We start from the raw sequence: 14,869 nt of genomic DNA, 5'->3' as shown, positions 1-14,869 counted from the left end.
TAGTAGTAAAAATTAACAAAATTGCAGCAATATGGATAAATCTTTTTAATGTAATCCTGGGTGTTTCCTGTATTTTGTGCAGTGTATCTTACATGTATGTTGTAATTGCAGCAGAAATACTACCAAGTACACAGTGATTGGAGTTAAAGATTTGTGGATTAAAATTGTTTGACAGTACCTGACATGGAAATGTGGAGCATGATTGTGGTGCTATGGGATAAAGCACTGAACCACAAGGTTAATTTGAACAATGTCAGTGGTTCAAAATCACCAGCTGTTCCTTGTAAACCCTATACAGGGTCGCTGTGAGTCAGAACAGACTCAATGGCACTTAACAACAACAACAACATGGAAATTGAAGTCCTGTTGTGGTATTGTAAGGTCAATTTGAACAGTAAGGTTGGTGGTTCAGACCCACAAGCCTTTCCTTGAAAACCCTATACAAGGTCGAATTGAGTTGGAACCAACTATATGACACTTAACAACAACATGGTGGAAATAGGAATCCCTGGATGTTAGAAGCCGCTAAATACTCAACTACTAAATCAATGGTTGATTTTAATCTACCTAAAGGTGCCTTGGAAGAAAGTTTTGGCATTCTACTTCTGAAAGATCACAGCCATTGAAAACTCTATGGAACATAGTTCTATTTTGAAATATGGGATTCCTATGAGTAAGAATGGATTGTATAGCCACTGGTTTGGTTTTATTTTAAAGATGGCAATAAATAGCAAAAGGATTATATTATAAACATGAGAAAAATATTGTGTATTTAATGAATATCTTTTGCTTTCAGATTGGCAGTAGAAGTAGTGTTTATTCCCCAGAAAGTAATGTACGAAAAACAGGTTCATATATATATGAAGAGTTTATGCCTACAGATGGTACTGATGTTAAGGTAGGATTGATTAATTTTGCATTTTGAATTTGCCAATAATTTCAGAACGATGTGACCCTTTAGCTGGTCCGATCTAACCTTTGTCCTGTATCTCTTTTTGATTAGGACATTTTAACTTGATTTATATACCATGAATACCTTATGCAGGCGATACCCTGAAGACCCTTTAGGTTCTTAAATGCTTACAATAAAACACAGAACTGAAAAGAAAACATTTTATCAAAAATATTGTTATGGACATAATATAAATTTGTTTTAAGATACATGCTTCTTTAAAGGGGTACTCAATAATCAAATGTCATGTACAGGAGCCTGTTCATCACCACAGTTTATAAGCAGTAATTAGCATAATTGATACATTGAAATCTGAAACGATAGTAATGTGATGTAATGTGACACAAAGTACCTAAGAGTTTTAATTTTAAATCCACCACTTGTCTGTCAGTTTGTCCTTCTGTGGTGATTTGTGTATTGCTATGATGTGGGAAGTTATGTCACCAGTATTTGAAATCCAAATAGGATTTAAAATCTGGTGGACAGATTACAGCAGACCTTTTCAGACTAAGACAAGAAAGGAAGAGAGGCAGTCTACTTCTGAACGATTAACCACTGAAAACCTATGAATCGCAGCAGAACATTGTCAGAATGTTCAGTGCAGGGATATTGTCACGATGTCAGTACTAGAAGATGAGCTTATCAAGTTGGAAGGCACTCAAAATAAACTGGGAAGAACTGCATACTCAAAATACAGTTAAGCTCACCAGCTGATCCTCGGAAACCCTATACAGGGATGCTGTGGGTCGGAATCGACTCCACGGCACTTAACAACAACAAAATTATGTAAATGAAGCAAGGCTTTTAGGATTTTCATTTGATGCTGGAGCACAACTCAAAATGAAAAGAAACAGCTGTACAAGCATTCATTAATAATCAGAATGTGGATTGTACTAAATGTGAATCTAGGAAAATTGAAAGTTGTCAAAAATGAAGTGGAATCCATAAACATCTATATCCTAGGTATTGGTAAGCTGAAATGGATGGAATTAATCATTTTTAATCTGACAATCATGGTTTACTGTGTTGCAAGTAACAAGTTGAAGAGGAATGGCATCTCATTCTTCATTACAAAGAACATTACAAAATCTCTGTTGATATACATTGCTGTCTGTGATAGGATAATATCCATAACATACATAACAAGGAAGTCCAGTTAATACCACTGTTATTCAAATTCAAATTTAAGTACCTACCACTAAGTTCTGGTAGCGTAGTGGTTATGAATCAGGCTGTGAACTGCAAGTTCAGCAATTCGAAACTACCAGCTGTTCCGTGGGAGAATGATGAGGTGTTCTGCTCCCATAAAGACTTACAGCCTTGGAAACCCTGTACAGGGTTGCTATGAGTCGGAACCAACTTTACGACACTTAACAACAACAACCACTAAAGTCATTGAGGAAGAAACTGAATAATTCTACAAACTTTTGCAGTCTGAAATTTATCACACAGTTAATCAAGATGCATTGATAATTACTAGTAGTTGCAATGTGAACATTGGAAACAAGGAAGAGGAAGGATCAACAATTGGAAAATAAGACTTTGGTGATAGAAACAGTGCTGGAGATTACATGATAAAATTTTGAAAAACTACTGACTTCATTGCAAGTACCTCTTTTAAACAACATAAAAGAAGACTATACACATGGACCTCACCAGATTGAATACAGAGAAATAAAAATTGACTACATCTGTGGAAAGAGATAGTGGAAAGCTCCACATCATCAGTCAAAACCAGGCAGGGACAGATTGTGGAACAGGCCCTTAATTGCTCATATGCAATTCAAGCTGAAGCTGAAGGAATTTAAAAGAAGTTCATGAGAGCCAAAATATGACCTTGAATATGTTATTTTTTTGTTGTTATGTGTTGTGGAGTCTGTTCCGACTCATAGCGACCCTATACAGAGTTTCCGAAGCTGTACATCGTTGCAGGAGTAGAAAGCCTCTTCTTTCTCCCGCGAAACAGCTGGTAGTTTCAAACTGCTGATCTTACATTACAGTTCGCAGCCTAGTTCATAACCACTACGCTACCAGAGCTCCTTGACCTTGAATATATCCCACCTGAATTTAGAAATCATCTCAAGAACAGATTTGATGTATTAGATACTAATGACCAAAAACCAGAAGTATTGTAGGATGATATCAAGAACATCATACAGAAAGATAGCAAAAGGTCATTAAGAAGACACGAAAGAAGGAAAAGACCAAAATGGATGTCAAAAGAGACTCTGAAACTTGCTCTCCAGCGTAGAGATGCTAAAACAAAGAAACAAGGAGGTAAAAGAGCTGAACAGAAAATTTCAAAGGTTAGCTAGAGAAGGCATAGTCAAATATTATAATGAAATGTGCAAAGACTTGTAGTTAGAAAACTCAAAGGGAAGAACACATTCAGCTGAAAGAACTAAGGAGGAAATTCAAACCTTGACATGCAATACTGAAACATTCTATGGACAAGATATTGAATGAAGCAGAAAGCATCAAAAGAAGATGGAAGTCTTTGTATCAGTCACTGTATCAAAAAGAAATGGTTTATGTTCAGTCATTTCAAGAGGTAGCATATGAGCAAGATCCAATTATACTGAAGGAAGTAGTTCATGGGCTCCAACCATGAAGCTAGTTCTCAGAGTAGTACTTATTCTATAGAACTACCCCTTTCTCCATCTGTATATCTTTTCTTGTTGTTGAGTGCTTTCAAGTCGGCTCCAAATTCTTTGGTATACATGAGTGAGTGCCACCAGGCTGATATTTGATAATGCTTTCAATGCACCTTGGCTTCAGGAGTTCTTAGAATCTTAATTCAAATCTTTCAACAAACTGAATACTGGAGGCGCTCACACTTCTATACCTGGAAATTTGGAAGATAGCTACTTTACCAACCTATTGGAAGAGATGCATATTTGTTCCATTCCCAAAAAGTGATGACCCATTGTAATGCAGAAAACATCGAACAATATCATTAATATAACATTCAAGTAAAATTTTGCAGAAGATAATTCGAAATATTTTCAACAGGACATTGACAGGGAATTGCTAGAATTCAAGCTGGATTCGTAAGAGGATGTGGAACAAGTGATATTGCTAACATCAGATGGATCTTTTCTGAAAGCAGGGATATTTATTTGTGCTTTCTTGATTATGCAAAGGCTTTTGACTGCATGAATTGTGACAAACTATGGCTAACATTGTGAAAAATGGGTATTTTATAAAATTTGACTGTGCTAATGAGGAACCTGTACATAAACTGAGAGGCAGTCGTTGGAACAAAATAAGGGACACTGAGTAGTTTTAAAGTCAGGAAAGGTGTGTATAAGGGTTGTATTCTTTCATCATTCATATTCAGTCTGTATGCTGATCAAATAATCCAAGTAGCTGGATTATATGAAGAATAATCTGGCATCAGGATTGTAGGAAGGCTCATTAAAAACCTTGCTTGCTGAAAGCGAAAAGGACTTAAAATACTTATAATTATCACAGACTACAGCCTTCAGTGTGGATTGCACCTCAGTGTATAGAAAATGAAAATCTTCACAACCAGACCAATAAATTACATCGTGATAAATGGAGAAGAGATTGAAGTTGTCTAAGACTTCATTTCACTGTGATCTGCAGACAGCACTCATCGAGGCAGCAGTCAAGAAATCAAAAGGCATATTCCATTAGGTTAACTTGCTGCACAAGGCTTCTTTGTCAATTTAAGGACTAAGATGTGCCTGATTTAAGCCATAGTATATTCTTTTGCCTCATATGCATGTGAAAGTTGGACAGTGAATAAAGAAGAACAGGAAGAATCAATGCATTTGAGTTATGGTGTTGTAGAAGAATATGAAAAGTAACATGGGCTACCATAAGAACAAACAAATCTGTTGTGGGGGAATGGTGAAATGAAGCACACTTGCTCAAGTCACAGCCCTAATTCTACATAAAGGGAGTTTTCCTTGGAGTGTGGCTTGCATCACCTTTTATAAGAAATAAAAGGAGAAGGAAGCAAGCAGAGAAGGACCCCAGTATTATCAAGAGAAAACAGTACGGCATCCTTTGGACCCAGAGTCCTTGTTCTGAGAATATCCATATACCAAAACACATGGAGATCTCCAAGGGGTGCTAAGCCCACAGATGTTAAAAGGAGACAAGGATCTTCCACCAAAGCCAACATCCCTTCTCCTAGAGCTGGTATCCTGAATTCAGACATCTAACCTCCTAAACTATGAGAGGATACGTTTCTTATTTGTTTGGTTTGTTAAAACCATCTACTTGTATTTGTGTTGTGGCAGCAGTAGAAAACTAGGACAGCAGTTACTGCCTTCTATAATGTTTTATAATTACTTACATTTTTCCTTGTTAAATTAAAGAGTGAGGAGAGGGATCACATCTTGTATATCCAAGCAGACTTCCATAATGCTCAGTACAATAGTTTGTTATATAGTTTGAAATTTAATCACTCATTTGTAATCTCTTCCAGTATGTTGAAATATTTGATATACAAAATAGAGAGTGTTTATTCAGGTGTCTGGAGTCTGAACTATCTATATTTTTTTGTTGATTTCTTTTTGTTATCTGATGATGTTAAATTTTGTTTTGTTTTAAATATTCCTTAAAGGTTTACACAGTGGGTCCAGATTATGCCCATGCTGAAGCTCGAAAATCTCCAGCACTTGATGGCAAAGTGGAACGAGATAGTGAAGGAAAAGAAGTAAGATACCCTGTCATTCTCAATGCACGAGAAAAATTAATTGCTTGGAAAGTCTGCCTTGCTTTTAAGGTAAAAATGTTATATGGACTATGTAAAAACTCCTTTCCCCTCAAGTCAATTCCAATTCATAATGAACCTATAGAACAGAATTGAATTGCCTGATAAGGTTTTCAAACTTGTGGAAACTTTCCAATCGTTAGGGAAGCAGACAGCCACAACTTTCTTTCGCAGAATTGCTGTTGAGTTCGAATCACCAACCTTTCAGTTAGAAGGAAGCACTTAAGCCACCAGGAGTTCTCTGTACAGGCCATACAGATCCTTGTAAAAGGAATTTCAATTGTCTCTGTTGTGTAAAAGAAAAACTATTTAGGTTTCTGATTAGAGAAGTAAGTCAAGAAAGGAGCCCCTGGGTGGTATAAATGATTACGTACTCAGGTACTAACTGAAAGCTTTTTATAAAGGTCTGGCAGTCTGCTTTCCAAAGATTATTTGTTGTTGTTGTGAAGTGCCATTGAATCGGTTCCGACCCATAGCAACCCTGTATAGGGTTTCCAAGGAGCAGCTGGTGAGTTTGAACCTCCGACCTTGCATTTCAAACGGCTTTGCAGTCCGGCAAATTAACCTATAGTGCCACACCAGGACTCCAAAGAATATAGCCAGTGAAATCCTATTGAGTACAGTTTGACTCTGAAGCACTTGGGGACAACATAAATTGAAATTAACACTACAGCAACTGGTTTACTGGTTTAAGCTGAGAAACTAAGTGATATAATCTGAGAAGAGTTCACGAATTTTTAAAGGGATATTTGTAATGCTAGTCAAAAAAAAAAAAAAATGGAGTCCTGATGTTGTAACCACTTGACCATAATGGGTAAGCACTTGACAATAAGGTCAGTTTGAACCACAAAGTAGGGGGTTCATACTCTCCAGTTGCTTCTTGGAAACACTATACAGGGTCATTATGAGATGGAACTGATTAATTGGAACACTTAACAACAATAACAGTAATAAAAATATAAATGAAACTGTATTTCTCTATATTCGTTCTGCATTATAAAGAGGGAACCATATCAATTTATTAATCTATTAAAATTATAGAGCATAACAACTAAAACAGGCCTAATCAGTGTTTAGGGTCATGTTTAACATATTTTAAAGAAAAAAAATTAAAATTCTGACTTACAATTTCCTTCAATTAATCAATACTGTGAAGTTTTGTTTTAGTGCTATGGTAAAAATTCTACCTCTCGTCTGTCAGTTTGTCATACTATAGTGATGCTGGAAGCTATGTCATCAGTATTTTAAACACCAACACAGGCACCTATGGCAGGCAGGTTTCAGTGGAGCTTCCATACTAGGAAGAAGAAGAGATGGATTACTTCTGAATGGTTACCCACTGAAAGAACTGCAGAAGAATATTGTCACATTTAGTGCTGGAAGATGAGCCTCTCAGGTTGAAAGGCACTCAAAATACAACTGGGGAAGAGCTGCCTCCTCAGAATAAAGTTGACCATAATGATATGAAGGGAGCAAAGCTCCCAGGACCTTCATTTGCTGATGGAACACAACTCAAAATGAGAAGAAATGACTGCAAACATCCATTAATAATCATGACATGGAATGTATGAAGTATGAATCTAGGAAAATTAGACATCAGATGGATCTTGGCTGAAAGTAGAGAATACCAAAAAAGATGTTTACCTGTGCTTTATTGACTTTGCAAAGACTTTTGAGTGTATGCATCATGATAAACGGTAGATAACATTGTGAAGAATGGATATTCCAGAACACTTACTGTGCTAATGTGTAACCTCTCCTTAGACCAAGAGGCAGTCATTAGAACGAGGGGATATTGAATGATTTACAATCAGGAAAGGTGTGTATCAGGGTAATATTTCACTGTATTTAACCTGTATACCAAGCACATAATCCTAGAAACTAAAGTATGTGCACATGAACTTGGCATCAGGACTGGAGGAAGACTCATTAACAACCTGTGATATGCAGATGATAAAAACCTTGCTTGCTTAAAATGAAGAAGACTTCAAATACTTACTGAGGAAACCCTGTACAGGGTCGCTATGGGTCGGAACTGACTCGACAGCACTTAACAACAACAACAATCAAGCAGTACAACATTCAGTATGGATTGCGCTTCAATGTAAAGAAATAAAAATCATCATAACTGAACCAATAATATGATAAACAGAGAAAAGATTGAGTTGTCAGAGACTTCATTTTGTTTGGATCCACTATCAACACTCTTGAAAGCAGCAGTCAAGAAAACAAGCGACTTAACTGCATTAGACAAATTTGCTAAACTGTTCAAGAACAAAGATACCTGTTTGAGAAGTAAATTGCACCTAACCAAATCCATGGTATTTTCAATCACTTCATATGCATAATGACTCATGGTGTGACACTATAGGATAAGCACTGGAATACAAACCACAAGGTTCATGGTTCAAACCCACCAGCTGCTCCTTGGAAACCCTATAGTCGCTATGAGTTGGAAATAACTCACGGGCACTTAACAACAGTATATGCATATGAAGGTTGAACAGTTAATAAGGAAGACCTGAGAAGAATCAGTGCATTTGCATTATGGTTTCGGAGAAGAATAAAGTACCATGGACTGCCAGAAGGACACACAAATTTATCTGGAAGAAGTGAAGCCAGAATGCTTCTTAAAAGCTAGGATGACCAAACTTCATCTCATACTTTGGACATGTTATTGGAGGGACCAGTCCCTGGAGAAGGACATCATGCTTGGTAAACTGGAGGGTTGGTGAAAAGAGAAAGACCCCCAACAAGATGGTTTGGCACAGTTGCAGCATTAATGAGCTCAAGTATAACAACAATTGTGAGAATGGCACAAGACTGGGCAGTATTTCTTTCTGGTGTGTGTAGGGTCACTATGAGTTGGAGCTAACTTGAGGACACCTAACAACAACAATAATGGAAAAATTTAAACAGAAACAAAACCTGCATTTAATAAAGGATAAATTTGACCTTTTTGAAACTTTTCCTTAGAATCTATAACTTAAACATTGGTATATGTTGTTGTTGTTAAGTGTTATCAAGTCAATTCGGACTCAGTAGTGACCCTGTATTGGGTTGCCAAGGAGTGGCTGGTAGGTTTGAACCAGTAGGATAAGTATGTATTATGGGTTATTAAAGATTAATCTATGTCTGTGCCTAAGCAATCCAAGGAATCCTGGTGTGATGCTGGACTGTAAAATTAGTTTGAACTGCAAGGTCAGTGGTTCAGGCTCACCAGCCACTCTTCAGAAACCCTATCCAGGGTCACTATGGGTCGGAGTTGACTCAATGGCACTTAACAACAAATAACACAAGGAGACTTGAAAACTTTATGATGAAACGGAATTGAAAGATGATGGAAATTTTCCAGAAACTCTTTGAAGCCTCTTTATATTTGAAGTATCTTCTATGAAAGGAATATTAGCCTATTAGTTTATGAATATATTTTAATAGCTTTATATACAATTTGAATTATTTAATGCTAGATTCCAAAAGCCATGTCTTAAAATGACACACTGAAATGTGATGATTTTAGCATAGAAGATCCAAAAATTCCTGGAGCTTGAGCCAGAAATGTATATACCTTTAAGCTAGTTTGTTCTCCCAAGCAAAGTAAATTCAAATCAGTTGTCCACAAGTATATGGTCATTAGGGCCGCGATGACTTATAGGAGTAATTGGATATTTCCTTTAGAGTTTGTCTGAAATGATTTCTCATTCTCATTCCCGTTCCTTTATTCCTTTCTTCCACCTTTCCTTCCTTCTTTTCTTGTAAAGTGATATAATTTCTGCTAGTGTGAAATTAGTTTTTTATAATAACCTTAAAAATATATATGTATTTTTATTTTTTATTTCTATGTAGTTTTCAGAATTTTTGACGCAGTGTTTTCCAACCTATCTAGTCACATAAGCATTGTTCTACATTTGCTCGATGGTAAAGAACTTAAGTAATAAAGCCTAAGGAATATATCCTCAGAGCTATCAAGATATAAATAATTTCTATAATTTTTTTATTGTGAAGTAAACCAATATACTTGAGTACACTTTTTTATATTAATAAAATTTGATATATACTAGTAAGTTCTGTGTGACAACTAGGATAAGCACTGGACTTTAAAGTCAGTTTGAATCACAAAGTCAGTGGTTCAGATTCATCAGACACTCCTCAGAAATCGTCTGCAGGGCTGCTATCAGTTGAAATTGACTCAATGACACTTAACAACAACAAAATCAGTCAGAACAATTGTTCATCTTAAGAATCCAAATAGAATTTTAAAGTGTATAATTTATTTTCAATAGCAAACAGTTTGTGGCTTTGATTTGTTGCGGGCTAATGGACAGTCCTACGTCTGTGATGTCAATGGCTTCAGTTTTGTGAAAAATTCCATGAAGTATTATGATGATTGTGCAAAAATACTTGGGTAAGATCGTTTTTTCTGTATTTTTCTTTCTATTTACCTTTTTTTTTTAAATTTTTTATTGTGAATTATGTGATAATTTGCATGGGAGAACATTAGTTTTACATTCATCCTAGTGTATATCATTTCATTGCCATGGTTACAATCCCCTCCATGCATCATCAACCAACCAAAGGGTATACCCTACAAGCCTGCCCCCCAGTCGTCAGAACACAGTTCCTCTCCCTCTCTGGGTCTAAAATCCCCAGCTGGTCCATCTCTCCATGTCATCATATCTGCCTCCATCTTAACCATCACTGCTTCTCTGGGTAGGGTCCCACTCTCCGCTCTTCTCCCTTGTTGGTCCCAGGGACTCTGCTCCTAGACTACAAAGTTAATCACTCCCCTCCTTGCTACAAAATGTCTACCTTTATATTTCCAACCCTCACAGTCAGTCCTGATAAGTTATTCACTGTTGTATCACAAGAAACCTATGAGCATTTCCTTTCATCAGCCCTGCCTATACAGATTGGATAATACTCAGTGGAGATTCTACCTTCCTCCACACCCTCTGGATCTATGTTCCCTCTTGAAAACTTGTAAGCCAGTCACTTCTTGCCTTTGTAGTCCCCCATTTTGTATATCCAATGTCCCAAGTTGCCCATCCCTGTCTACTCTGTGTATGGAGGGGGTGGGAATGATCCTTGCTGTAAAGATTTGTTCCCTCTTTTGAGCTACTGCATCCATAGGTGTAGGTCAACTTCATCAACTTGTATCAGATCTTACTCTTTTTTTCCTCTTCTTTCTTCTTCTAGTTGAACTCTGATCATCAGTCATTGAAGCCAGATCAAGTGGGTATTATCTTGCAAGTGTTGGTGTTCTTGTGCATATTGCTTCTCTTCTTATCAGCTGCACTGTAGTCCTCTGTGGCTATGTCACTGACTCTGGGCCCAAGAGCCCCCAGGTCTTGCCACACCGCTGGCCATCCAGGTCTCCACCCAGGTTCACAGGAGTCTTATTAAACATTGTAGGGCTTAGCTTGCAGCTTCATTGCTGTTTTTCCCTCACTTCCCCTTCTCGGTGCCCAACATGGTATTCCCATTGAGTCTTAGTCTTTGAAGGGGTTTTTTTCTGAGGGGACTTGACCACTTGCCTTGATGTCTCCTAGGCGAGCAACTTGCTTGCTCTTGTAGTAATCAGTCGGTCTGCCTATATTGTTTTGTATTTTTCCTGTCGGTCTTTCTTTCAAGAAGTATCTTCTGTTCTTCTAGCCACTCCAGGCTGGTCTGCCCGTCCTTTCAAGTGGAAATTTCCCATCTTGAAGATTCTGGATGCTGTTCAGGATTCCACCTATAGTCTTAAGTAATTCAGAGTCTCCGCAGGAGGCCTCCTTCACTGAGCATGTTGTATCCCCATTTTAGGTATTCCAATCAGTTATAGGCATAAGACGACTTACAAGCTTTCTATGGTGATATTTCTGGCTATTCCTTTCTCTCCCCCTCCAGTATCTATTTTATAATATACTGCAAGGAAAACCAAGATTCAAAAGACAGCCAAGCATCTTAACATAATTTCCCCCCTTCTCCCCATTCCAACCATGTCTCAATCCCTGTATCCCAGAGCCCTGTTGTTCCAAGGATGTGTATACATCATTATTTACCTCTGTTCCACTTAGCCCATGTAAACTTGCCTAATTGTTCACCCATCCTCTTTGTTCCTCCATTCCCCTCTCCCTTCTTGTATATTGCCCCCTCCCCAGCACCCAAACTATCCTGTGTCTATTCTCTGCCCTGTGCTCCACCTTACCCGCCCTTCCCTCAGCCCACATCCACATCCCAGCAACCAGCAAAGAATCCACCCCTCTTTAGTATGGGTTCTTTTCCTTAGTCTTTTACAGTCCTCAAGGTTCATCCATGTTATGTGGTAGCTTGCAGCTTCCTTGTTATTCTTCAAGGTAGCATAATATTCCATTGTGTGTATGTACCACAGCTTGTTTATCCATTCTTCAGTTGATGGGCACTTTGGCTGTCTCCATCTTTTTGCTATTGTAAATAGTGCTGCTATGAACATTGGTGTACATATATCTACTGGTGTTATGGCTCGTATTTCTTGTGGGTAAATACCAAGTAGAGGAATTGCTGAATCATAAGTCTATTTACCTTTGTTATAACTTGTGCATGCTAGTTGCTCAGAAACCAAATAATTATAAAGATAGATAACTCTCATTTTTAGGTAATCTGTAGTAAAAATAAAGGTGCTCTGGTGACTCTGTGGACTGCTAACCAAAAGTTGGGCAGTTCAAACTCACCACCATTCTGCAGGAGGAATATGAGTCTGTCTGTCTGCTCACTTAAAGATTTACAGCCCCTGAAATACTATATTGAGGTCACTGAGTCAGAATCGATTTGATAGTAGACAGTTTTGCTTTTTTTTTTTTTTTTTTAAGTAAAAATCATTATACTCTGGGTTATCAACAACAGATTGATATATGATCAGTATGGATGAAGGGCTAGAGGTATTTTAATTTCATTGATTTAGAAATCTATAATATGGTGATTATTGATCATAATAGCTAATTGATTTGAAGATCTTAATTCCTGTGGTTTTTGCTATATAACTATAGCTGAAAAGTTTTAATTTCCTTACTTGTACAAAATGAACTAGTCCTGAAATAAGTAACCAGAATAAAATTTAAATATTTGGCTTTAAGGATTCTTTTAGATAATGTTCCTTTCTATGTTGTGTTGTTGTTAAGTGCCATAAAGTCAGTTCTGCCTTACAGTGAACCTTGTATAGGGTTTCCAGGGCTGTACATCTTTGCAAGAATAGAAAACCTTATCTTTCTTCTATAGAGCAGCTGGTAGTATCGAACCAACCTTGTGATTGGCAATCTGCCATGCTCCTATTATTTTCTATAAGTACATATTACCTTTTGATTATCAAATAAATATAAAAAAATTATTACATAAAGAGATGCCATTTTTACATTCTTTGGCCTTGTCTCTTACTCCTTGACTCAAAACTAGCAAAATAACAACTATATTAAAAAATAATTTCAAAGTATTTATTGCAAAGCCATAGGGAGTTACCATTTAAAAATACACTGTCTACCACTCATCTGTCAGTTTGTTGTATTTACATGTTGCTATGATTCTGGAAGCTATGTCACTGGTATTTTCAGAGTCACCCATGGTGGATAGGTTCCAGCTGATCTTCCAGACTAAGACAAACTAGAAAGAAGGAGAGATGGACTACTTCAAAATATTTACTAACTAAAAACATTATGAATGATAGTGGAACACTGTCAGATAGCGCCAGAATATTGAATATTGAAGCATGCAGCAATGGGCTCAAGCATAGCAATGATTGTGAGATTGGCACAGGACCGGGCAGTGTTTCATTTTGTTGTACATAGGGTCGTTATGAGTCGGTACAGACTTAACAGCACCTAACAACAATTAGTTTTTATAGTATATTCTGAAGAGTAATAAATTTGCTCTTAAAATGGAATTTTGAGTTTATCATTAACACATGCTAAATTTTAACAGTACCAGAAACATAACCACATGTATCCATTGTTATCGTATTAGTACACTGTATTATATTATGATAGATATTTGTTTAAAATGGACATGATGTCTGGATAGCTGTGTTGATGTTCAATAAACTGATGTGAAAATGGTGGTAACACAGAAGACAGAATCTTAAGATTACAGATAAATACATTGTAATTGTAGTGATTTCTTTGACCTCATATGATTTCTATATTTAAAACTTAAGTAAATAATTTCAAATTTGTAGCATCCCATTAATGTTTTCTGATACACCAGTTTAGAACTGCTGATTTACTTTTTCTTGAGCAGGATTCATTCTTCGGATAACTTTCTGTAGGATATAATCTATAGATAGTTTGACTTTTAACTCTTTATGATAAATTATTATTGTATCATTATGTACCCAACTGTATCTTAAATTATTTAATTTTTCCCCCTTCATTTCTTTATTACTTCCTTTCTTCTTTCCTTCTAAAGTAATATTGTAATGCGAGAGCTTGCACCACAATTTCATATCCCCTGGTCAATACCCTTAGAAGCTGAAGATATCCCAATTGTACCAACTACATCTGGAACTATGTAAGTCTGCATATTTTAATTTAGTAATCTCTTAGATTTTTTCATGTGCTATTATAAAATATGTATGGTAATATATAATAAGACATATATGGAGTCATTGTGTGGCGTGGTAGGATAAGAACTGAACTGCTAATGCAAGGTTGGCAGTTCAAACCTGCTAGCCATCCCTTGGAAACCTTATACAGGGTCGCTATGAGTCCAAACTGACTTGATGGCACTTAACAATAACAACAACAATTATATAAATTAAATTTCTGAATGATTATTAGATTTTTAGTGTATATGTTTTCATATAATTTAAGGATGGAAAAATAGATTAAGTGCTTTTATAAAGGTCCATCTAGACTAAAACTATTTTATATTACAACCATAATCATGAAAAATGCTTGCATAATTATCAAACGATTGAATTGAGACACAAAAATAAAAGGGTACAAAGGGAAAGTATACTTATTAGTTCATGTTCAGTGATTATACAACTTTGGCTCTCAGAACCATTTAGTGTATTATGAACAAATTGGCTAGTATAAATTACTCCTTTAGAAGTCAAATGCATTGAAGACGTGTTTCATTTCCACATCTTAGATATTTATCACAATATGCTTAATATTCTGAGAAGTGCTTCCTGAGAAGAAAACTACTTAATTCTGTTTTTT

The 14,869-nt window shown here is 36.5% G+C and overlaps 1 protein-coding gene across 2 annotated transcripts in view; it reads left to right on the top strand.

Annotated features, from left to right (window-relative positions):
* The window catches only part of PPIP5K2 (diphosphoinositol pentakisphosphate kinase 2), a 90,820-nt gene that overhangs the window by 15,172 nt on the left and 60,779 nt on the right, over positions 1 to 14,869 (top strand). For both annotated transcript variants that reach the window (XM_006872312.1, XM_006872311.1), the window contains exons 6-9: positions 797 to 898; positions 5,550 to 5,711; positions 9,983 to 10,104; positions 14,112 to 14,213. In XM_006872312.1, coding sequence (XP_006872374.1) covers positions 797 to 898; positions 5,550 to 5,711; positions 9,983 to 10,104; positions 14,112 to 14,213 — 488 coding nt within the window. The remainder of the gene's footprint in view (positions 1 to 796; positions 899 to 5,549; positions 5,712 to 9,982; positions 10,105 to 14,111; positions 14,214 to 14,869) is intronic.

The sequence above is a fragment of the Chrysochloris asiatica genome, unplaced genomic scaffold (assembly GCF_000296735.1).
Source record: "Chrysochloris asiatica unplaced genomic scaffold, ChrAsi1.0 scaffold00193, whole genome shotgun sequence".
Lineage (NCBI taxonomy): Eukaryota > Metazoa > Chordata > Mammalia > Afrosoricida > Chrysochloridae > Chrysochloris > Chrysochloris asiatica.
This window is presented reverse-complemented; position numbering and strand designations above follow the sequence as displayed.